The sequence below is a fragment of the Crinia signifera genome, chromosome 4, assembly GCF_055691185.1.
Source record: "Crinia signifera chromosome 4, ASM5569118v1, whole genome shotgun sequence".
Lineage (NCBI taxonomy): Eukaryota > Metazoa > Chordata > Amphibia > Anura > Myobatrachidae > Crinia > Crinia signifera.
In genome coordinates, this window is record NC_139220.1 from 182279490 (window position 1) to 182306288 (window position 26799).

Genomic DNA, 26799 nt, shown 5'->3' on the forward strand with positions numbered 1-26799 from the left:
TGTTCAGGGGATTAAACGGGTTGACTGATGTAAATGGTATTTAAACGGTATTTAAAACGGTAATCTACTGCAATGTGAAGGCTTATGGTGCCCATACACGCTACGATTATCGTATGCGTTTTGTACTTTTTAAGTACAAAACGCATCGCATATACGATAATCGCGGCGTGTTAAGTGTCTGCCGCGTTCAGATCCGACGCGATGCGCGTCCCCGGGAGCCCGATATAGTAAAGTACAAAAAGGATGTGCAGGCACATCCTTTTTGTACTGTATCGCATATAGTCAAAATCAAATCAAATCAAATAGGACCAAAAAAGCGTAGCGTGTATGGGCACCATTAGACCCATTTTAAATACCGTTTCAAAAATACAGTTTTTTTAAAATGTTTAGGCAGTGTGAAAGTGGTATAAGTGTACAGCTGGAATGCAACTAGATGTGGGGCTGTTTACATGAATCTTGTGCTTGCCTATGAAAACATTGATTTAAAACACTACAGATATTGTTGCAGAATAAGCTAATGTAATAGCGAGTCATACCATTAGCCTGCGCAACAGTCTATAAACTGTCTAAACAATTTCTCCAGAGTTCTGGAGACACAATACAAGAGATTGTGGGGCAAGAGATGAAAGAGGTGTCCGCATGTGAGCAGTTTAGCAAGATTTACAGGGAGCTTACTTGTTTTCAGAAATAAACCTGTTTCCCATTGTGTATGAATGGATCTAGCACAGAGTGTTAAAGAGAAGGGCATTCACCTGTCTTTTGGTAAGGTGCCATCTTTATCCACTGCACACTGACTTACAGTAAATAATGGATTGATTCATATACAGTGTTCATTCTGGACTCTTTCACAAGTTGTCCTCTGCTGGACCAAACAATCCCGAGGATGCCAACCCTTGTCTTGTTTTGAATAGAAATAAAACATCATAGTTTCTGAACAGTCCCCCTAGGAGATAAAAGGATCAGGATCACAAAGTAGATGTGGGGGACAAGGAGCTATGAATTGCATCATCACAGTTGTGCGCCCCACTCTACAATGCAGCAGTACTGTGCCATTATAAAGCTTTGGGTGCTGCACTGATTTCAGGATTCACCATGCAATAACTGGAGAACTGGGTTGATCGAAGAGGTTGGGCTACTATTGTGTGAATTGGCCATGGGTGCACGGCGCACATGAATTACATATTGTGGCCTTTCTGGATAAAGATACCTCTAGTTTTGGGCAAGAGAGAGATCAAGTGATCGCTTCATCCATCATAGATAGCTCATAAAAATAAACCAGGTCTAGCCATGATAAAAGAGAAGGGTTGCTTATGGTGTGCATTGAAATACAGACATCAAAAACAGGGAACAAGTCAGTTTATTTAATTGTGTACATAGAAAGTAAAGAACATATGAAGTATGATCCCTTAATATTGGCTCTGTAATAACAGGGTGCATTATGTAAGGAAACAATAGAGAAGGTATAAAGGGGCCTGACTTTTCTAAGCCGTTGAGAAAGCGGCTGAGATGCCACAAAGGTGTCTTTTGTTTTCTGTATTCTTTCTCATACATACTGGCTTACAGACTTGGGGCTTCTATTGATGTTGTGACTATACGCTTGCTTTCATGTGCTATGTATAAATTACAGAACAAGACTACACATTGCACACAGTGTGTTAGAAACACACATATACACACTTAAATGTGGATTTTATTAGTGTTCATTTTTGTGCTGGCTGTGTTTTTCCTGGCTCTTCTTGTACATCTGAAATGGTGTGTATAATGTGTGCGTTCACACTTACTCAGCAGTTTTACCCATGCTGCAGAGCACATGTGGTGGGATTCCCATTCCAAGGACTGGGTTGGCTGGTTTTGCATGTGGAGGAGTTCATCCCTTCACTGCCAGAACGGCCACAAACATGCTATGATTTGCTTTTTTATATTACAAGATAAAAGTCACAGAATTTAATATCAACATTTAGATGAAACGCGAGGAGCCCTTAGACGCTCCGTTTTTGCCGGCTCCGTTCTGTACTATGCGATGCGCATCACATAGTACGGTACAAAAAGTATGTGCTGCATATACTTTTTGTACTAGCTACACATCGCATCGGATCGCATTGCATGCACACTGCATGCACAAGGCATGCGATGCGCACTATTTAAGTCCCAAACGGATCCGTTAAACGGACCATGTATGGGCAGCTTTAAGCTAATTATGACATGTTGACCTACCATCATTTTTTATATTAAGGTGCTATAAAGGGTAAGTTGTCCTTTAAGTAGCTGCACACAGTTCTTGTTCTTAATTAACCAGGTCAAAGGTCATACTAGTTTTCGTTTGTCGGTCTGCCCTTGCACCACAGAGGTCCTGACTTGTCAGACACACAAATGGAGCTGATTCTGAGTCCCATGCAGTGGTGTATTTTGCTGAAATCACATCAGCGTTTAATCCTAATTCATAGTCCTTACCTAGTAGAGCTCTGTGCTTCTGAATGTACAAGGAGTGAGATGCTCATCACCAGTGTGTGTACATTTAGAAATATCGCTTGGTGTGTCTTTAGACACGCCATTGGTCACAACTTGCACCAACCTTTATAACAGGTGCATTTTCGCCATCCAAGTCATTTTTTGGCAACCCATTTCAAATTAGGATACATGACTTTGCATCTGCGAGTTACAATGTGGCAAAAAATAGAGGTGCCTCTGTTCTGTATGGCAGTCCTTACCGTAGCTAGTCCCCATCATGTAATAGCAGGCGCAGCCCTGGTGCCTTAAGAGAACAGGTGCAGAAAAAGAATTGGTACACACATTCGCCTGACAAGCGAAGTCGCTGCTTATTGGGATTCTGGATGCTGTGTACCTTGCAGTGTTTTATATGCGATAACATGGAAGCTGAGGGGCAATGCTATTGTTCGAATTTGTGTATGTGGGACATTGTGAGATCTTAGAGATTGAAAAAAAAGGAGAGGCGTTGGTGTTCCAGTGTATTTAATGTTTTAGAGGCAAATACAATTGGTAGCAATAACAATAAATGTGTCTCAAGTTTCTGTGTATGAACAGAACTTCACCTTACACACAAGAGAGAGCCTATTTGGAGGATGTTGATTAAGTTACCCACCTACCATTACAGTTTCCATACCAAATATTACAATTATCATGATGAAAAGGGTATAATCAAATTTAGTAAACTGTAAACATACCATGAATGTCATACTTCATGGTCTGCCATTGTGTGTAACTTTTTTTCCGGCTGCACCTGCTCATGCCTGGAAATATAGTGGCTGTGTATTTTTTATTTATTGTTTTATTTCCCTCAACAAAAAATGTTAGCACTTTGCTGGGCATCTCCTACCTCAATCCTTTTATTTGTTTTGTTGTATGGAATCCTGATACTTGCAAACTCTGTTGAGACATTCACAGGGCCTGGGTCCCGCATGCTTATGGCCAAAATATAGGAGGCATGGTCAAGCCCCCTTCAAAATAAATCCAATGGAAAGCACTACAAAGTAGCATATTCCCCCCTCGAACCTACTTTATCAGCTATCACAGGCCCCCTCTAACACACCTGGGCCTGGGTAATTCATACACCCCACCTCCCCCATTTGGTGCCCATGGTACTTACATATACAGTACTGTAGCTATGAGTGATGCAGGGCATTTTTACCATTGAGGGGTAGATTTATTAAGCTCCTACCTGTCATTTTTCAAACCAAGCCTGTAGCTTCACAGGTAGGAGCTGATTGGACGGTGATAAAAAACAGACAGTTTATCCCTTCACCGTGCTTAATAAATCTACCCCTCAGTCTTCAACTCATTTTGGGGCAGATGTATTAAGCCTTAACAAGAGATAAATTCAAGGGTGATAAAGAGAGATAAATGTCCAGCCAATCACATCCCAACTGCCATGTTACAGGCTGTGTTTGAAAAAAGTCAGTAAGGAGCTGATTGGCTGGGCGTTTATCTCTCCTTATCACCCTTGTATTTATCTCTTGTTAAGGCTTAATACATCTGCCCTTTTTTGAGGTATGATGTGAATCTCTTCAGCTGCAAATAATTTACATATATCCAACAGTGTTCAGCAGTGGTCCTCTACATGTAATCATCGGGACCCTGCTTTCTAGAGTGAATTACAGGGGAGGGGGTCCCACCAATGCTATAAGGAAGGGTATACATTTAAAACCATGATAATATCTTGTAAAATCCCTATGTTGCTTGAAATATGTGATGATGTTTTTTATATAAAGTAACCTTTTCTGTTCTGCAGATCCTGGCATATTGGGCTACTTTTTATTGTCTGTCTGTTATGAAATTTTCCATAAGTTTCACTAAAATTCTCTTTTCAAAGAGAAACCTTCAAAACAGGTGATTGGATGATATTGGTGCTGTGATATGCATGCCTGCAGTATTCAGGATTCAGGCAGGTGTACAGGTCAGACATGTGCCCTGTTATATATAATGCTTCTCATTTCTCCTCTTAGTGATGAATTAACAAGAACAGATTTAAAGAAGTTGCCAGCACTTCCCACACAGGCCCTTAAGGAACATCCTTCCCTCGCTTACTGGTAATGGTACCAAATTACGAACATTTATGTGTTAGGTTTATATTTCTTCTTATGTCTGTCACAATGTAGGCACTATAACTGAGTTGTACATGGTGGCGTCTTATTATATGTTCTATTACTATTCATTACTATCACTGAAATATGTCTGCTTTATTATACACCTTGTAAATAAGTGTTTTAATACATAAAAAGTATGTTTCCCTTACACCATGATTAGAATACACACTTCTGATTCTACTATCGATCCCACTATCCTTGGCGTTCCCAGGAGAGTCTCCAGTATTACAGGAAATCCTAGAATAGTTAATACTGATGTGTCCATATGCATCTAGCCTCCTTGCATGTTAAACATCTGTGATGTGGTCCAGACTATTCTACACGTCTGATTACACTATGATACATAGCTCACTGAGCTGTACATCAGTATAGCCCCTTCTTCCTCAACCCTTCCTTCTTTTATTCTGTGTTATCAAAAGTAAAAAACAAGTTGTTCTGAACTTGCGATATGTTGACACTAAGGCAATACTTTGTGGATTGCATTTTTAACATAGTGTTAGGTGCAGTGGAAACTGTAACTTGGCTGGCAAGAAGTAGGCAAGTCAGTCATCATCAGAGCAGTCCACATGCAGAAATCTCAAAATGCAAAATGCAGTCATTTTGGGACCAAATTGAGGCATACTGAGTATTAATGAATATTTTGTATTAATACACCAATGTTGTTTGCATTGCAATAGATTTTGAGAAGCTGAGGTAGAGCCAGACTGAAGCCTTCTCTTAGCCTTGATACTGGCAGGTGGTCTAGATTCAGACACGGAATTCATACAGCTGCCAGGGACCGTTAACAGTATAGCAGTTAGGAGAACAGCTGAGATGACGGCACAGGATTTTCATGGGTTTTGCAAATGCTTGATCTCAGTCTAAGAATTTGTTCAATATATTTGTTTTCTTTGGACTAGTTAAGCTTGCATGAAAGGTAACATATTACAATTTTGCACAACCTTCTGAAGCAGATCCCGGGGCTTTCTGATTATTCCATTTTGGTTTGAAAGCAATAAGACAGATTAGCAATCACATGACTAAAGGTTCTTCTGATTATAGTACTGAACCATCTGGACTCACGGAGCTCTGTCAGTATGTTTTACACCAGAAGAAAGCAACCTGTGCACATCTAGTAGTTACTTTACTGCTTATCCCAGCATGACCCATAACAGCAGGAGAGCCAGGATCTACATCTGTGCAATGTTTTCCATTTTATGAACTAAAATGGTGTAAATACATCTTGGATCTGGGTACTACAAGATGGTATATATAGGCTATGCATACAGTGACAGTTCCGCTAGTTTGTATATTTCTTTATAGCAGAGAAAGATAACGATTCACAATTATTGCCTATTGTGTCTAGTTTAATCCAAAGAACAATCAAGGAGAGTCTGCCAATTTTATCAAGCACTTATAGAGTTCAGTCTAGGATTTTGTTAGCCGCCCCCCCCCCCCCCCCCCCAATAAGTTACAGGGGGGTGGGGGGAGCACCTGGAAGAGCTGATATGCCATTCTCAGTAGAGGTGAGCAGCATGTCAGCGCAGCAGGGGGGGGAGCAGCTGGAACAGCCGCTCTTATCAGAGGAGGTGCTTTTTATATTTTGTGACCTTTGTAATAAAAGTATACATACACCTTGGAGGTCATTCTGGTTCTCACTCACCGTTGCGAATTCGCAACGGTGTGCAATGATTCGCGACTGTGCTTGAACACAAACATTTATTGCAAATCAACCTGAATGACCTCCCTAGTGTACAACTTCTTACTATATATATATTTGATTGTCATGACATGAATGCATGTGGGGCTGCAACTGACAGGGAATCTAATTTGTATTTATTTTCATCTTTCATAGCAAGTATATTGTGCATGAAATGGATTCTGTGGACAGTAAGCAATAAAGTAAAACAAAGCATTTGTACTAATTCTTTTCTAGTGAGGATAGAGTTATAGAATATTACAAGAAACTGAATGGGCAAACAAGAGGACAAGCTATTGTAAAGTAAGTTTGATGATGTTATCAGTTGTAAAGCAGGCGCCTACTGCATTGCTATATGGTCCGGTAGCAACATGAAAAATGTGCCTGAACCGCTCTTCTGGGTCACAATGTTTGTTGTTATGTAACATTCATATCCATGCCATCTCTTAATACGTCTGACTCAGGAGGTCACTCTTTTGACCCCAATACATATGACCTTTGCTAAACACACTGGATGTTTTCTGTTATAGTAACTGAATTACAGGCAACTTTTTGAAAACCAGAAGTTGAAAATCAGTAGTTGATAAAGATTAATTGGAGTCAGTCGGTTCCAATGTTTATGCATTATTTACTTTCAGTAAACACCAATTCACCATACCAATTTGAAGGTAATGTATAGTTAATCAGGCCTTATGGGGCCTACACATGGGGCGCTGTGCTGAGTGAGTGATGGTAGATCGCTCAGCACGCAGTGCTGCACAGCAATGTGTGCTGAGAGATCTGTCTGGGCCAGTGTTCTCGGGTGAGAACACTGGCCCTGACTGGCGATCTGATTAAGTTTATCCTGCATGTAGGATCTTAATCGCCCAGCGATAGCGACACGCATCGCTATGGCCCCTACACATGGAGCTATTAGAAAATTGCCTGAAATCGCCCCGTGTGTAGGCCCATTACATACACATCACTTATATTCATAATACAAGATTAAAATGAAACACAAATTTACTTTTAAACTATATATTGCTTTAATAAATTTGTTTCTTTAACATTAAGCATGGAATTTATAAGTGTATATTTTGTCTTCCAGTTATATGAGTATTGTAGAATCGCTTCCCACGTACGGAGTACATTATTATGCAGTTAAGGTAAGCCTCACACTTGGAGACTTGTTCATGAACTGGGTCCAGTGCAATAACTCAACTTCTACATGCCAAAAGCTAATGTGTTAATAACATCACCAGCACAAAATCCTATTGCATATGCAATATTACAATACTACACACACACACACACACACACACACACATCTGATCACCCTACCTCATTAACCAGTTTCAGACTAGGTTGGATCAGTCACAGATTTATATTCTTATTACTCCAACTCTCCATAATTGACAATGTCCCATACCATAAGAAATAAACTCTTTAGTGTCACATCTTATAGTCCCATGATGCTCTGGGGCTCACAGTCTAAACTTGGAAAGGAAACTCTTTCAGATGCAGGATGTCCACTGTCTACTTTGTATAATACTGCTCAGTGATGTCACCAGTTCCAAAGGCGCCGATAGGGTGAATAAATATTGCTTCAGGTCATAATGGGATTGTCTCCCCTCTTTGAACATTGCATAAACACTTTAATGTCTCCTCCTGTCTTAGCTCTGATAAACTACCAAATGTGCCAGTACAAATAATTAGGAATGAGGCCAACATCAAGTATGTGACATCCTTCTTGTATGGAGAATGTAGTTTATAGATTACATTTTCCATAGCTCTTTAGTTGGGTCATTTGAAGACACAAATTACAGGACTCCAGCAGATGGATAGGGTGACCTTTGGTCCCTACATCTTCATCCATTATATTTTCCCACTCTTTATACTTGTGTCTCATCTTAAAGCTCAAGAGAAGTTGGTTGTTGAATTATTGATAAGAAAATAGTTGGATCCCACAAAGTCTTAAATAAGTCATTAGTAGGATGATATGGGGTGAGTAATGTAGATCAGCACCCGACAGGGTCTCTGTAAAGTGCTGTTCTCTTCCTGCTGATAAATTCTTCCTTACTGTGGGGAAAGAAACACAAATCATTTATATGTGTGTTCTTTTGGTTAATGGGTCCTTTTTTTCACACTGTTTATGAATAGCTTAATAACGACTTTTTCTATGACTGAAGATAATCCAATAGTGATCTCTGTTGTAGCTACTGTAGATCATGTTGAGACCTATAGTAATATTTGCATTGACAGCAGTCTGCACATGAATTACGGCCCTGCATGTAACTCCATGTCTGCCACCCTTAAAATTGTGCAATATTTTCCAAATAGCAAAACAGAAAAGAATTGAGAAGAATAAAATAGTTTTCTTGTTGCTCTATTAGCAGTGCCTTTCAATTCCTAAATACAGCCCCCCCCCCCCCCCCCCCAAGGAAAAAGTAACACAATGTTTTGTATTGGTGGTTTAATATCACTGTAACACAGTCACTGTGTAAATGTCAGTATTTATTTATTATTCCAAGCAGTGGTTAAAAGAGATCTATTGGGTCTTGAAACATTGATGCTGTTGTGTGAAGATATTCCTGGAGTGCTGTCTGATCAGAGGCAGAACTATCATTTTGAGCACAGTCAGACAATCAGGCACTCACCTACAAACTAGGTGCTACCAAGCAATTAAAGTAACTGAAAGCAGTGGCATCAAACTGTTCCAGTTTTAAGTCTCACACAGGCTATTTCTGTTTCAATTAATGACTGTTTCAAACTATATATGAAAATGATTATCATTATCACCTGTTTGGTATGATTGGTTAATCATACATCTGACTATAATCCTACAAACTTTTTGAATGTGTACCTAGAAAAATTGATGCAGTTTTGAAGGAAAAGTGTGGTCATGCCAAATAGCGTTGTTGTTGTTGGTGTTGTTGACCCCTAAAGTGATTAATGTATATTATCCTTAATCACAGGACAAACAAGGAATTCCATGGTGGTTGGGACTTAGCTACAAAGGTATTTTCCAGTACGATCATCATGATAAGGTGAAACCACGGAAGGTACGTTTTGTTTCACTATCTTAATTATTACACAGTCTGGTAGTTTTCTCAAAAGGGAATGTGCTGTACACTAACATATTAATGCATTGTGTTTAAATGTACTGCTAATTCTCCTAATGGAGACTTTAGAGATGTTGGATTAAAGGTTGTGTTTCTTAGGAATGTCTGATTAATACAGGGTATTCCTATAATATACCAGTGTTCTAACACATATCAGTAGCGTTCTTACAAATACCAGTGTTCTTATAACATGCCAGTAGTGTTCCTACATATACCAGTGTTCCTATAACATGCCAGTAGTGTTCCTACATATACCAGTGTTCCTATAACATGCCAGTAGTGTTCCTACATACAGTATGCCAGTTTTCCTATAATATACAATTTGTGTTTCTACATACAGTATATTGGTGATCCTACAGTTTAATATACCAGTGTTCCTACACATACCAGTAGCCTTCCTACATATACCAGTGTTCCTATAATATTCAATTTATGTTCATATAATATACCAGTGTTCCTACACATACCAGTGTTACACATTCCAGCGTTCCTATGCATGCCAGTGTTCCAATACATTCCAGTTCTCCAATACATTCCAGTGTTCCTACACATTCCATCGTTCCAACACATACCATTGTGCCTACACATTCTAGTGTTCCTACATATACCAGTATTCCTACACATACCAGTATTCCTACAACATACGAGTGTTCTTAGATCATACCAATGTTCCAATAACATACCAGCATTCCTATAACATACTATAGTGTTCCTACACATTCCAGTGTTCCTTTAGATTCCAGCAGGTGTGGTATGTGTCCCCGATAGTCTGTATTCCAACGGTCATTTCGCCAACATCAGAATACCAGCTGTCCGTAGTCCGACATGGGGGCATGTGCATCGGAGCCCCTTGCAGGCTTTCTCCTCTTTCCACATTGCGGGCTTGCTGCACTCGCTACGCTGCAGGCTTGATGGCTCACTGCGCACATCACAGGTTATATTCTCCCTCTATGGGGGTCGTGGACCCCCATGAGGGAAAATAGGCCATGTCAGTCAGGATCCCAACTGCAGAGATATCAGAGATATTTGCTGCAGTTCGTCCTATATATATTCAGGGAAAATGTAATATTTGCTCCTATTGGATTTTTACAGGGAAATAGTTGCCAATATATATTGTTTTAAATGACCCCATGATGAGAGAGCTGCTGCTGTCTAGAGGAGTGGTTACAATAATGGTCTTCAGAGGGGACCTCTGGGCCACAAATTTAAGTGGATCATTATCTGCTACATATGCCCCTTTCAGACCGCACTTTAAAACCGGTATTTTGCCGATTTTTAACCGTTTTAAAATGGTAATCTGTGCGGTCTGAAAGGTGCAGGACCACTTTACCGTTTTACAAAAGCCGTTTTTGTAAAACGGTTAAAATGGAGGGTCCTACCCGTTTCAGACCCGGTATTTTGGCATCAAAATCGTGTCTGAAACAGTATTTAGGACCCAGCCAATGAGCTAGGTCCTAAATTCAGCGCAGTGAATATTTAATGAGCGCTCATTAAATATTCATAGCACTGGAGCCACCGCCCCGCTGCGTGGGTTAACATCCCCCGACTCCCCCCGCAATGTGTTAAGAAAATCCCCCTGTGCAGCCGGTACCTCCGTAATTGCGAATCCTGGCAGTATGGACGGCTGCGCTTTTGAAAAAAAAAAGTGATTTTCGGAAAATGGCTGCCCCCATAACGAAAGACAGTTTTTTTAAACAGGTTTTCCTATGGGGCAGCAAGTGACTTTCGGGAAATGGCTGCCCCCATACGAAAGACAGTTATTTTAAACAGGTTTTCCTATGGGGCAGCCATTTTCCGAAAGTCACTTTTTTTCATAATTACTGGGGGGGGGGGGGGGGGGGGGGGGCGCTAAAGACTGGCTTTGACCCTGTATTTGGAAAGTTTCCAAAAACGGGTCTGCCAGTGTCAAAAAATCCGTTTAAGAGATGCTGTGTGAAAGGGGTTTTACCTGGTAGACCCGTTTTTGGAAACATTTTCAAATACAGGGTTTTGCAGTCTGAAAGCAGCATTAGTTATAGATGTATTGCATTTTTCTAAAACCTTTGTTGTTTATATTTTACATATTATCTGAAATTATTATTAGATAACTTTATCTAAAATGAAGAGGACAATATTCATCAGGGCAGTCCTGTGTTTTAGCACTATTCTTACAGGACTACCATCATAACCATCAAATAATTAAAACAACAAATAATTTTAGTTTTATTTACATATAAATTGCATAACAGAAAAACTTTAAAAAAATATATATAATTAATGTGTGCTTTCTAGATAATGCTAGTGAAAGCTTGCAGAAGTATTAGATAAATTATGTCATTTGCCTATCACAGAAAACCAACTGTGCTGCACATTAAGGGACTTGTCAATATTGGTCTAGCCTCCTGCTGATAAATGAGTGTCCTCCTATTGAGTTTATGGTCGGAAAACATCCATATCCTCGTACAAAATCCAGGCTGTACTTACATCAATAGTTTCTGAGCACTAAATTCAGGAATTCCAGCAACACAGGATCTGACATAAATTACTATAGTTTTTTTTTTTTTTATGGCAATACACAAATCTCAGAGTACTGCGTATATATCACTATGAAACCTTAAGTTAAGTCCACAGATATAACCCTCCTTAGCTCCCTTTTCCCAGCCCTTAATCTAATGTCAGAGCCCCATTTGTTTATTGTTTTGTTGTTGTTTTCCTCTTTTTTTGTGCGTTCCTGCCCAGCTAATGAGATTTGATTTCCTCTGTGGTCAATAGTTATTTTAATGAATGCTATGCTTGCTGAATGTATGCACATATAGTTGAACTGTGAGTAAATAATGATTCTATCTATATCTTGCTTTATATATATATATAGAGAGAGAGAGAGAGAGAGAGAGAGAGAGCACTCCCAAATGCCATATTTATTTTATGCACCATGTCAATTGACATTTGCATGTAATGTTTCTATATACATTTATTATTAATAATATATACCTACCGGCAGAGAGGAGGAAGCCCAGCCAAGGAGGCTACACACGGACCTCCTTCTCTCTTAAGACTCCCCTGGGTTTTAATGTTCTGTATTGAGATCTCTGATACCAAGATAATAGCATGTAAGATAATACTATGTCTCAGGACATAGAAATCTCTTTTTTTAATTGTGAAGACATGTACTTAACTATGTAAGTTAGGGTGCAATCAGTTTCCATGTGAACTGCAGGGGGGCTGATGTAACATGTGCAGAGAGAGTTAGATTTGGTTGGGGTGTGTTTAAATGGATATCTATATTGCAGTGTAAAAAAAAAGCTGTCAGTATTTACCCTGCACAGAAACAAAATAAATCACCCAGATCTAACTCTCATTACATGGGAAATGACTACTGGGAAATGACTGTTGTTGGGAATTCATTTCAGCATTTAGGGCAACCTACTTCATTTCCATTCCCTGTTTAGCTCTGTAGTCAGCAAGCATTGGTTTTCACCAGCAGGAGAGATGGGAACACAGCCTGATGAACCTGTTATATTACTGCAGACATTGCAGAGGCTGTCAGCATGAGTGGGACAAGAGAGCGGCATACAGGAAAGAACCCACATCTTATTGAATCTTGAGCACGTCATAGGTCTTTCCAGTTACAGCAAACAGCAGATAGCACTTCCCACTAATCTAATTACTATCCTTATTGTGCATCTCTTATTGAATGACCAAGACATCTGCACAAACTTAAGGTTATTGAATATGGTGTGTATTTGTTAATGTCATTAAATCTCCAATTACCTGAAAGCTCTGCAAAAAAAAGACAATTACCTATGGGCCTGCTATTAGAACCGGTATCTCATGTAGCCTGGGTGCTTCTGGTGCCCACTAAAAGGAAGTTAATTGGGTCATATTAAAATGTTTCTTATCTCTACTCTTTACTTAAACAAGAGTATCAGGTACACCTTTTAATGCAGTGGTTCCCAAACTTTGTTTGAATCACGGCACCGTGGAGTATCAATGTTTTTGTTGATTTTGTTTTTTAAAATTAAGTACGTTGTGTATGTACTGTATGTCATCCTTAGGGTCAGTTATGTTCTTACACTTGTTTGTACACATATTTTATGATTGGCAGCCACCATAACTAATTTAATTTGGTTCTGGACCACCAACCCATGGCAAAACTGCAAGCATTTCAAGGCACCCCTAGGTGCCACGGCACTCAATTTGGGAACCACTGTTTAATAAGTTACCACCACTGGTAGCATTGCTACTAGCACTGATAACACCATTACCATCAGACACCGCTGCCGGTGTTAAGGGGAACCTAAATCTAAAAAGCACCACGCCACAAACCTTTGCTCTGCAGTAAGGACAATGGTAAAATATCTTTACAGAAAAATATTTTATCAAAACAATAAATCAGTCGAATTTTAATATATTTATTTATATCTATTTATCTATCGTGATGCTGGTGTTGGTATACTGAATGCGGGGTACTTATATGTTAGTTGGCGTCCACTAAGCTATTTGCTTAGTGGGCTATTCTGCGTAAGGAAATCGCATTGCATGTGCACTTTTAGTGTTACACTAGGGCCCTTATTCAGATCTGATCGCAGTACAAATTTGTTCTCAAATGGGCAAAACAATGTGCAATGCAGGTGGGGCAGATGTAACATGTGCAGAGAGAGTTAAATCTGGGTGGGGTGTGTTAAAACTGAAATCTAAATTGCAGTGTCAAAATAATGCAGCCGGTATTTACCCTGCACAGAAACAAAATAACTCGCCCAAATCTAACTCTCTATATACATGTTACATCTGCCCCACCTGCAGTGCATATGGTTTTGCCCGTTTTGAGAACAAATTTGTACTGCGATCAAATCAATGCGATATCACTAATTAAAGTCATTTTTTTACCGGCATATTTTTTCCCGCTAATATCGCATCGCATTGTTCAGCACACATTTTAGGACCCTACAACCTGTAATGCGATGTGATGCGATATTACTAAATCATGTATTCCCTCCTATTGTAGATACCCCCTATTATCCATATGACCCCATAGTAACTCACCCAGTATCCACACCACCCCATAGCGTTGCAAGTGCAGCATTGGCCCACTATCCACGCCAACCCAAAGCGTGGCAAACGGCGGCGGAGCGCTTCCTCTCGACCTTTTCATACCCCCACTATCCACATCGGCGTGGAGTTGATTTTATATAGTGTGGCGAGCCCGAAGCGCGGCGAGCGCAGCGAGCCCTGTGAGGGAACGTGGAAAACATGTAAAGTAATCCGCGTCCCCTCGCCATGTTTCAGGCTCGGTGGCTCACTGCGCTCGCCACACTATATAAAATCAACTCCACGCCGACGTGGATAGTGGGGGTATAAAAAGCGTTCTGCCGCCTCTCCCCATGCTTCGGGTTGGCGTGGATACTGGTGTGGTTTTAGGAACACATTCACAGCATCCATACAACACATCTGAGACAGAAATGTGGACACATGTTAACGTTAAACGGTGAATTTAGTAAGAACTGAATAAGATAAGTCATAATGAATAAATCTAACAAGAAAAATATAATTAGCACAATATGACAATAATCTCAGAAGAACAATAATAACACAATAAATGTCAGAAGAACAATATAATCACAAGAAGAATATCATTAGAAAGAACAAGAAAGAAAAAGAAGTGCTAAGTGGCCACTGCAGAGCCCTTAGGCATATAAAATGCGCTTAAACTGCTGGTTAAATGCTGCCTTGCAGTACCACAATGTTTTTTGTTGCTCCACTTTGCGGCCCCCTACATATGCTCAACGTTCTGGGTATGTACCCCAGAATCAGGGTCCACAAAGTTATATTTATGGTTGACCCTGGCATGCTCGTAGCCGGCGGCTACCAAATCCTCAGTTTTATAGGCACGCCAGCAGTCACTGTAAATGACACTCCCAGGAGCAACATATTCTGTTATCGCATCCATCAGAGTTGTGGCGTCTCTGCGGTCCACGGCTTTCATGAAGCAGGCCCCTGTCTCTCGGCAAATGCCGCCAAAGACCCGCTGCTGTGGCAAAATCCTCCCCACGGAGTACTTGCGCTTTGTGTAGAGGGTCTCATCTACCTCCACAACAAATCCCGGTCCTCCGATCTGTTGCTGAGGCTGGGAAAGCAGGTCATAGGTGCACACCTCCCTCATTAGTGCGTTGTACTGCGCCATGGTAGCTAGGCAGATCCCAAGCTCTCTTTTGCAGTACGCCACACTGCTCAGTTCATGCGCCCATGAATAAATGAGGTGTAGCAACTTCACAAAGGGGAGACGGCAACGTGGGTACCACAGCCCAGCATGCACTGTCACCTTTCGGCGACAGGCCTTTATATGCACCTCCAGTTACCTTCTTTTAAGGAAAGCCTCATGGGGTGGCCATTCACGCATGTCTGTGTCTGTGGCAGCAAATTATGATGCTGTAAAAACGTAAGCGCCTCCTCTTCTGTTGTCGGGAGAGTAAATAATGACATCTCCTGACGTCGTGCCATGCTGCTGTCACCACTGAAACCAGAAACACTGGGAGCACTGTGGGCAGCATCCATCACTGGTCCTGTTTTACCTCAGAGTGAGGGACCAGGAGCATTTATGCACAATGGGACATGCGATTTTCTTCCGCAAGCGTACGTATGTTAATTGGGTGCCCAACTAACATATAAGTACTGAATGCGGGGATGCTAACCGCATATGAGAACTAGTTACCATCCCGTCAAAAGGGTCCCATCGCCCCAATGTTATGCTCGCTACACATGTAATATAGAGACAAGTGGAACAATTCATGCGTTCAGATGCTGATGTTATTTTACAAATGTATTTATTATTTATTAACCGTTTCTTATATAGCGCATACATATTCCGCAGCGCTTTACAGAGAATAGTTGAACATTCACATCAGTCCCTGCCCCAGTCCTTGCCCCAGTGGATCTTACAATCTATATTCCCTACCACATGTACACGCACACACAGACATTCTAGGGTTACTTTTGTTGGGAGCCAATTAGCCTACCAGTATATTTTTGGATTGTGGGAGGAAACCGTAGTACCCGGAGGAAACCCACGCAAGTATGGGGAGAATATACAAACTCCGCACATGTTGGGAATAGAACCCATGACCTCAGCGCTGTAAGGCAGTAATTCTAACCATTACACCATCCATACTGCCCCCAAATTAAGCTGAATCTGTATAAATTAGAACAAGCTGAGTGCTAGCACACAGTAATTTGGTAAGATTACATTTGGAATACATGAGGCTTCTTTTCGATTCTTTCTATGGCCGTTCTTCTGTAAAACGTGACCGATATATTGCTATGTTCGGAAGCAGAAGTGTGGGTGGTTTAACTGCCACTGGCCAACCTGAACTGTACAAGCTGTGCTCTCATAAACAGTTATTCTTCCAGCAGCTCTTAATTATTTGGAAGTGTAAACAAAGCTTCAGCGGCAGACTTCCATGTTGGGTGTTAACTAAGAGGAGCCAGACGATCGCAGACAAGTAACATACATACTATAAATGAAAGGAAATCTGCTCTTGCAGCAGCTTTCACTGCACAGACAGCACTTTATGAATAAAACTGACTCGGGGCAGAGAGTTTAACTTACAAAATATAAATCTTTAACCCCTTGGTTGCTATAGAAGCAACCATATTTGATCTTTATATGTTATTTATAACAGTTATCCCTTTTTTTATTTGTGGTCCAGAATAAATTGGTTGTGGCCCTGAGCCTTGGGGGGTTTCCCTTGCAGTCTGTTTTATAACAATGGGCCTGATTCATGTTTGTAAGTAAAGCAAAACCTCGTTACACTGCCGGTGGGGAAAATGTTACATGTGAAGAGAGATTTAGATCTGGGTGGGGTGTGTTCAAACTGATATCTAAATTGTGTAAAAATAAAGCAGCCAGTATTTACCCTGCACAAAAAGATAACCCTACCAAATATAAATATCTCGCACGTTACATCAGCCTCACCTGCGGTGCAGCCTGGTTTTGTCCAGTTTCTTGCTTTTTTTGCTTTCCTTACAAACATGAATCAGGCCCACTGTGTCCATAGGAAAAAAGGTCAGAGGGTAGGACTTGCCCTTTTTAATTTGCAGCAAAACAGATTACCAGTCCTCGAATGATTTAAATGCCAATAATCAACTCTAGTAATATTTTATGCTGTGTTAGATCCAACATACATGGAGAAAAATTGTAGAGATCCAATTAGAATATGATTGCAGACAACCTGATTGTAGATATTGTTTTATTGGAATTACCGGCATACCCATTCAAATATCATCTCGATTGTGGCTGTGCAATTCAATTTGAAAAGAGTATGTTTGGATTAAACTAACTTTAAGTAAAAAAGTGGGTACTTGTGTATTATCACGGCGCCCATCGCATCGCATACCACTAATTAAGTTATGCGATGGGAGCCGATTTCAGACTTTGGGCAGAGTATACAATTTTAACATCGCGTCACATCGCATGCCATTATAATGGCATGCGATGCGACGCGATCATGCCCGATTTGGGCTTATTCCCATGTTAAATGCCCCCCCCCAGACCCGATTTTTAATTGTATCCCCACCCTGAGGGGTAATGAGTATGTTATATGCCCCCCCATTGTTAACGCCACCCCACTATCAACGCCAACCCGAAGCGTGGCGAGGGGCGGCGGTACGCGTCCTCCGACCTTTTCATACCCCCACTATCCACGTTGGCGTGGAGTTGATTTTATATAGTGTGGCGAGCGCAGCGAGCCACCGAGCCCGAAGCGTGGGGAGTGGACGCGGAATACGTTGCGAGCGCAGCGAGCCCCGCGAGGGGCCGTGGAATACTTAACATGTATTCCACGTCCCCTCGTGGGGCTCGCTATGCTTGCAACGCTTCAGGCTCGTATTACGCGTCCCCTCACGGGGCTTGCTTTGGTCGCCACGCTTCAGGCTCGCCACACTGTATAACATCAACTCCACACCAACGTGGATAGTGGGGGTATGAAAAGGTCGGAGGATGCGTACTGCCGCCCCTCGCGGGCTCGCTGCATTCCCCACGCTTCTCGTTGACATTGATAGTGGGGTGAGGGTGAGTGTACAATCAAAAATCGGGTCTGGGGGGCATACAACTTAAAATCGGGTGCAATCGCGTCGCATCGCATGCGATCATATCGCGTGCGATGCGACGCAATTTTTTTATTGTACAATGCCTTGCGATGGAAATCGGGGGCGCCGTGATAATACACAAGTACCAAAAAGTTGATTTTGTGTTGAACTGTCCAATTGCTCAGGATGTCCAGATAAAATCACCCTGCCAGGGCCAGTGAAGCTGTTTCTGAGCTTTTGGAACATTCAGTACATAGTGGGAATGCAGTAATCAAAGATTAAAAAGTTTGGAAATAGACTGATAATAATCAGATATATTGCATGTATATATCACCAAGTTCAATCTGACACTTTTGGTTGATATGTTAATAGCCCCCAAGTAGATAGAAGAGAATTTGCATTTGTGAATGAAAAGATCCCACTGGTGTCAGGTTTTGCATCTGCTACAGAATCAGTTTTGGAGCACAAAACAGTGTGAGGTTTGATAGATGAGGGAGGCATTAAATAGAACATCTTGGTTACATTAGCAGGTCATATTAGAAAGGGAAACCAGCTTTTGTTTCTGAGCAGGATGTCAACAGCTCACCGGAAAGAGATTAGGTTTGTCCTTCTTTCATTATTATTTGGAGACATTTGCATGATTTTGGTTAGAACTTAATAAGCAGAGGGCTGAGATCATTTATAGCACAGGTCTATGTGGGCCAGGAACTGGGTGATTAATGTCTGGAGAATAACGGAAGGCTGGGCCACCAGGAAATAAAAAGCCCATAAAAAAAAACAACCATCAGGTTGGAATTTAAACAATGGCCGTGACATTTCTTTTGCTTTGGTAGAATACAAAATGTTCTTACTGACATGAATGTATTTTCTCTGTAAGAATCTGTAAGCAATAATAAATTTATAATAAATTTATATATAAATAAATGTATATTAAATATAAATTATTTTGTACATTCATCCTCACAACCTGTAATATTCACTGCCATTTATTTACCCAGCATACCTGATTATTAGGTGTGTATGTTGCATTTGTTTTGTTATCCTTATGTATAGTGCATTGTAGGCTGAGACATGAGTGTTAAATGTTTATATGTAACTACTCCCTGAGCACTGCTGAATATAAAGTATATAGGATGTCAAGAAGTAATCTGCTGCTGGAAAAGTTGGTCTTAGTTGCAGCAGCCGCGTCACCCCAGCATGCTCATGTCTGTGAGTCAGACTCAACAGTCTCTTATCCCAGCATCTATGCTTTGCTCTTGCTGGATTGTAATGTACCGTATATAAGAAGCTAATGGGTGGTCATTTATTACTATTTATTAACAGATCTTGTATAGCGCATACATATTCCGCAGCGCTTTACAGAGTGTAGTTGAACATTTACATCAATCGTAATGTGTTGTTCTCTTATTCCCTACCTCATACATTACTTTATCATATGGGTAATATATGTATTCTGCTTCTATTCTATTCTACTTATATACAAGTGCAATATCTATGAATTTATTATATACAGAACTCTATATTTGTTTATTATATGACATGTGTTTCTGTATATGGCAAGACAAATAGGAGGCCTAATAACACTGACAATACACCACATATGAATGTGTGTAATGATGTGATTGGCATACAGTATAGGCTCCATGACTGTCAATCATCTGGTGTTGACCTTTCGAATATCGATTTACTGCCTATCTTCCATCCAGATAGCACTGGCAGCCATACTATGCAAATTCCAACATCCCTAATATGGCTGCTTAAAATCACGGGGGCACATGTTAAAATCTACATGCACACATTTGGAGTAGGGTAAACAAACCTTTTTACTTCTGCGGACATTGGATACAAATTAACAAAAATAACTGCTTAGCAATAAAATTCTTTGTAGATATTATTCTCTTGAATTTAGAAGTTTGTGAAGTGATCTAATTATGGCATGATTAATGTCCATCCTAAGGAAAGTTAATACCGCTTTCAGACCGCACTCTAGACCTGGGTTATTGCCGTGTTCTTGCGGCCCCAACACGGGTCAAGGTGCGGTCTGAAAAGGCCACCACGGGTCGAGCAACACGTGTGTTCAACCCTGGTATTGACCAGGGTTGAACACGGCTATAACCCGTGTCAAGTGCAGTGTGAACGGGTGCCTGGGTCGAGTGACCCGTGTCCCGTTCACAGTATGGAGGAGGCAGCACTGTCAGCTCCAAGTACTGCCTCCTCCCAAGCCCCTGATGACGCGCCACCGCCCAGCTCCGCCCCATGTGACGTCACCGACTTGGCAATATGCCATGTCGGTGCCTGAACTTTTAGACCGCATATGCCGTGTTGCTCTGGGGATGGGACCCGTGTCCTAATCCCGTGTGCGACAGGGCATTTGCGGTCTGAAAGTAGTATAAGTGGTATGTGATTTTTCTCTTCATTATGCATTTAGGAAGACATATTACTGTAGATATAACTACAATTCAGGTTGGAAGAAACGTGGACACTACAAGAGTTTTAAAAGTTTCACACTACAAAGTATGCCCAGTGTAAAAATGTTCCACAATGTAAACCATATTTTCAAAAGGAAAGGCACACTGGCAAGAGGGCACACGCACAGTTCTTTGTGTTGTCAGCTATGTGGCATTTTGAGAACATTAAGTCTATGTTCATGCTTATTTTCAAGTTGTTCTGCTGATCTAGAGATTGGAGGAATTTTGAATCTCTTCCAGAATACTAATAGTCACTCTGCCTTTGTCATGCTTTCCCAGAATTGCAGTGTAGCACAGCACCAGTTTCATACAGACAAGAGTACAATCTGAAACACTTTAACACTGTAAAGTAAATGTTTCATCTACACTTACACAGAAGGCAACAGTTTTGTTGTTTAAACAGTATACAATCTGAAGCACTGCCATGTTGACTGAGTGCCATATCATGGCTATATTTAGGAACTGTAGGGGGAGGTTCTCTGAAGATTGAAATCAGGCTACTGAATATATATACTTTTAAGGACAGCAATCACTAGTCTAGTTCGGTGGTTCCCAAACTTTTTTGAATCACGGCACCCTAGAGCATCAAAATATTTTCAAGGCACCCCTAGGCCAAATGCTTCTTATCGAGAAATTCAGAAAAAAATATTAAATTAAGTGCATTGTGGTTATATGTCACAGTTATCTGGTGAGGGACAGGATTTGCTTCTGTTTGTCCACATATATTATGTTTGGCAGCCACAAGCACTGGTTTTGCCTGGTTTATTGACAATAAATAATATGAATTGATCTTGGTCCACCAACCCAAGGCACCCCTGCAAGTGTCCTGAGGCACCCCAGGGTGCCTAGGCACACAGTTTGGGAACCACTGGTCTAGTTGATAGAATAGCATTTTATTAAGAGCATAGCAGACAGATAGGTGACATTTAAGCCATATTTTTCAACATACTTACCTACTTCAAATCTTTCCTTTGGTGGAGATGCGTGGAGAGGAGAATCAGGTGGGAGGTGATGGTGGTGGGGCAGGGAAAATGCTGCAGTTGACCCAAATTTGCATAAAGAAGGGTTGAGGATGATACAATTAGCATAGAATAGCATCAATAGACTCCGACCCTTCCACCAGATGGCAAGTTAGCATCCCGTTAGCTCTTCTAGGGCTGAATGGAGTCCCCCGCGGGATTCAGTAGAGTAGTGAAGTATGATTTACAATCTTTTTCAGGACAACACACAGAATCATCTCAGTCATGGAGACAATGATTTATACAAAGTAAAATCTGGGAGGGGGGTACTCAATTTCTCCCTATACTGTATGTGCAGTGCTAGATCCTAGTGATTTCGGCAGCAAAATGCAAATAGTGTAGATTAGGTCATCTTGTTACAAGCTTGTGCTGCACTGCACTACAGTATATTTCCTGCTTAGTAGAGGTAATGGTCCTACCATAGATCTGCTTAGTAAACATGGACCATTGTGGATTTGGTAAATGTATCTCCTCTTGTTTCAGTCATTCTATTTGGGCCTTTTCATTTTATGCATTAATCTTGTTGACTAAACAGGAAGTGGACTGCTATTTGGCCTCTGTCCAGTGAATCTACTGTTGATATAATAACAGGAAGAGATAGATATTTACCAGAGTAACAACTTCTGTGTTATGGGGCCTACACACGGGGCAAATTCAGGGCATTTTCTAAGAGATCTCACTAGATTGTTTAGAATATGCCAGTACATCGCTCTGTGTGTAGGGACCATAGCGATATTCATCGCTAATGCCTGGCAATAATATCCAGCATGCTGGATAAATCTACTTAATCACCAGAGAACACTGGCCCTGACAGATCGCTCAGCAGACAGCACTGTGCAGCGCTGTGTGCTGAGGGATCTTGCTGAGCAATCTGAGCGATCTACATAGCTAAGATCGCTCAGCAGTCTCGTCCCATGTGTGGGCCCCTTTAGAGGTAACACAGTGTGTCTGTTTATGAGTATATCTTGCATTAGTCTCCATTATTCAATGACATGAATAGAAATATGTAGTAAAATAATTCAGACGTTTCAAAAAAACTTTTAATGAGGCATAATATTGTGTTTGTTTATAAGTTAAACTGTCAATTCTTGGTTGGTTAAAGAATACCAAATTAAAGTATATATTTAAAAAGCGATTTAAGCCCTATTTCTAAGCAATCTGATTGCTTAGAAATGAAGCATGGATCGTTCCGTGTGTACGGAAGCGGTACATCTGTCAGAATGAACTTAGGTCTACAGTCTTTAGATCGACCCCACTAGGTCGACTGGCAGGAAGGTCGACCTGACTTAAGGTCGACATGGGCCAAGGTCGACATGACTTAAGGTTGAATTTGCATAAAGGTCGACATGAGGAAGGTCGACTGGTCATAAGGTCGACATGGGTTTTTCACTGTTTTTTTTATCCGAATGTCGACACAGTCGACATGGACACAGTTGGCAATGAGAATCGGACCCTCGCATCGCTCGCTTCGCTCGCAATGCTTCGGGCACGGTGCCTCGCTGCGCTCGGCACACTATTTTATTCTCCCACCACGCCCTAGTGGATGGTAGGGCATGAAATACCGCCTGTCGGCACATGTCGGCTCAAAAAAACAGTGAAAAACCCATGTCGACCTTATGACCAGTCTACCTTCCTCATGTCGACCTTTATGCAAATTCGACCTTAAGTCAGGTCGACCTTCCTGCCAGTCGACCTAGTGGGGTCGACCTAATGACTGTAGACCTAAGTTCATTCTAATAGATGACCGCTTCCCGTGTGTACACCCTACACTGCGCATTGCCATCGCTCACAGAGATAGACTTTGTTTAAATTGCAGTGTTTTGCCTATCAGCATAGGCAAAATACTGCTCAGCAAACATCGCATGTGCATACCTCCCAACTGTCACGATTACAGCGGGACAGTCCCAATTTTCGGGTCCTGTCCCGCTGTCCCACCCGTGGCAGGCATTCTCCCGCTGCGGGGGTGGCAGTTGGGAGACCCCCCAATCTAATAGAATAGACGCTGTGCACATGCGCACAGCGTCTATTCTCGTATGAAAATGAGGTTGCGACTAATAAGCATAAGCCGCGACCTCATTTGCATACGCCCCACCCCCTTTTCGGGCGCGAGTGTCCCTATTTCACCAACACAGAAGTTGGGAGGTATGCATGTGTGCATCTTCATGCAGCTGTAATCACTACACCACTGCCACAGTTACAAGAGAGGCTCTGCGCCAGGCTGGCGCAGCTAGTGGAATAAATGTTGCATCTGGTGGTGTGACGATGGTGAAGATATAGATTGAGTATTGCTCAGATATGGGCAGTACGGGTGGTGTAATGGTTAACATTACTGACTCACAACACTGAGGTCATGGGTTCAATTCCCACAATGGCCCTAACTGTGCGGAGTTTGTATATTCTCCCTGTGCTTGCGTGGGTTTACTCCGGGTACTCCAGTTTCCTCCCACAAACCAAAAATATATCTGTAGGTTAATTGGCTCCCAACAAGTTAACCCTAGAATGAATGTGTGTGCATGTACATGTGGTAGGGAATATAGATTGTAAGCTCCACTGGGGCAGGGACTGATGTGACTGTTCAAATATTCTCTGTACAGCGCTGCGGAATATGTGTGGGCTGTATAAGAAACTAAATAATAAATATACACAGTGTGTGCAGAAGTACACAAGATGAACTGTCATTTGCACATTATCGTACTTGAAACTCCATGAGTAATCCCAGCTGCAAATGAACTGTGTGCACCCTGACTCAGGCCCATGGCCACACACACAACACTTTGTTAGAATGGGCCCCACAGTCCTGATGCAAGTACACACTTATAATGATTGCTATGAAAACAAGCATACAGCTAGGGGTGCTGGAACTAGAGATAGGTGTTCAATTCTGCATAGAATGTAGGCAAAAATAGCCATTTTATTTCCTGTACACACAATACAGCATCAGTTTTGCCGATCACTTTCACCATACATAATTTGATTTGATCCTGCAATACCAACCTGGGGCACCCCTGCAAGGGCCCCGTGGCACCCCATGGTGCGTAGGCACAGTGTTTTGGAACCATGAATACAATGTATATATACCATTGTATTGAAGTTTGCTTTTATGGAGTTTCATACTTACCCGCTTTTTGTGTTCTCATATACGCAGATAGTGACATTCTAATGAATTAAAAAGAAAACAAAGAAATGTATTCAGGTCTTTAGTCTGTGAACATTTGTTAATACCTTAGGAAGTATAGACAAAGTAATTCTCAGAACTTGTCATCCCACAGCCTTTCAGCTTATCATGCATTTTATAGTTATCCACAATTGCTTTTAAACCATGTGTCACAATGTACACAAAACATAATAATCAGGCATCTTAAAATATATGGGCGTTAAAGTTCCACATAGCTGCACATATAAACAAAACCAGTGTCACTCTAACCTACCACCTGTAAACCTTTACCCCTTGGTGCTAGTGGGGTAAATGTTCTCCGCTGGCTTGGTAGCACCTACAAGATGCCTTTAGGGAAGCTGCACTCACTGAATACTGAGAAAGTGTCTTTTACAAGCTCACATTGTTATCCCATGTTGCCTTGCCTTGAATTAAGGTCAGCCCTCAACCCCCGCCCTCTCCTGGGGTTTTTTAGAAGCTGTTTCAAGCAGCAGTGCTTGTCATGGACTTACACATTAGTGGGCAGGAAGTGGCTGTTCCAATGGGAGGCAGGGGAATAGGAATTCCTTCTTACCATTCCAGCAATATGCATGGAGGAAGCTGCAGGCACTGAGGACTACTGCTTGCTCCTGGGATCATTGTTTCTTCCCTCACTCACAGACAGTCTGCTGGATGCTTGTAGGGGATAAATAATCTGCGAGCGATAGATAAAACAAAAGAATCGGACAGCTAACACACTGTGCTCTGCTATTCTTTTCATTCAAGAGGCAGACTACATTGCTACGGTCAGCTCTGGAAGTTCTGGAAACGCTGTTGCTTTTGGGATAGTTTTAATTGTGATCCTGGTGTTTAAGATGGTGACTGATTCCAGCTGTGCTCTTATCTAGATATTTCAATGGAGACAATTGGAAAATCTTTACTTCAGAGAAAAGAAGTTCTCCGTAGAAGTCCATGATCCTCGCAGGTAAGTTGCAGGATCTATATCCTTTGTTCTCTTTGTAAAGCAATGCAGGTTGTGTGTTTTTAGCTGTGCTGACAAGGCAGAGGCAGATGGATATGTGACAGAGTGGTAATAGCAGAGTGTTCCTATTGTGCGCTTCTTGGGATAATGCCTCCATAGCAGACTGGGCTTGTTGTAGGAATGTGTATGTAAAGGATTACATTGCATAGTTTGCTATAGCGCACACACAGTGGCAGCACCCTATCCTTTGGACTTTAGCAACCTAGCACATACTCTGCCGCCCTTGTACAGTAACTCTCCTCCAGTAAAAGTTAATTCATACTCACTCGCCCCCCCCCCTCCTCCCAGCTTCCATGGCTCTAAACAGCTGTCCGCTTTATACAACACTGATTTTATGACAACAGTCACACTGATTATTGTGCTGCAAAGTATCATAGCGCAGTGTTACTGTGGTAAATGACAGAGACTGGGAGGTGAAATATTGTGTATTATATATTTGATACCAAAAAAAGTATATTAACTTGGGAATGTTTTCTTTCTAGGTCTATTAGATTTATATAATGAATCGAAGACCTTTTTAATAATGTTTAGCTTTTAAAACTACCGGTAGTTACCTTATGGGGGGATTTATCAAACATTGGCGAGAGATAAAGTACCAACCAATGAATTCCTGTTATTTTTAAAACACATCATGTAAAATGTATGGCATAAGCTGATTGGATGGTACTTTCTCTCCCTGAGCTTTTCATAAGTGCCT

At 41.4% G+C, this 26799-nt stretch overlaps 1 protein-coding gene across 5 annotated transcripts in view; it reads left to right on the top strand.

The window, feature by feature from the left end:
* FRMD4A (FERM domain containing 4A) overlaps positions 1-26799 on the top strand; it is a 432053-nt gene that overhangs the window by 365816 nt on the left and 39438 nt on the right. For all 5 annotated transcript variants that reach the window (XM_083183113.1, XM_083183112.1, XM_083183111.1 and 2 more), the window contains exons 8-12: positions 4461-4544; positions 6517-6582; positions 7367-7424; positions 9234-9320; positions 25969-26045. In XM_083183113.1, the coding sequence (XP_083039239.1) occupies positions 4461-4544; positions 6517-6582; positions 7367-7424; positions 9234-9320; positions 25969-26045 (372 nt within the window). The remainder of the gene's footprint in view (positions 1-4460; positions 4545-6516; positions 6583-7366; positions 7425-9233; positions 9321-25968; positions 26046-26799) is intronic.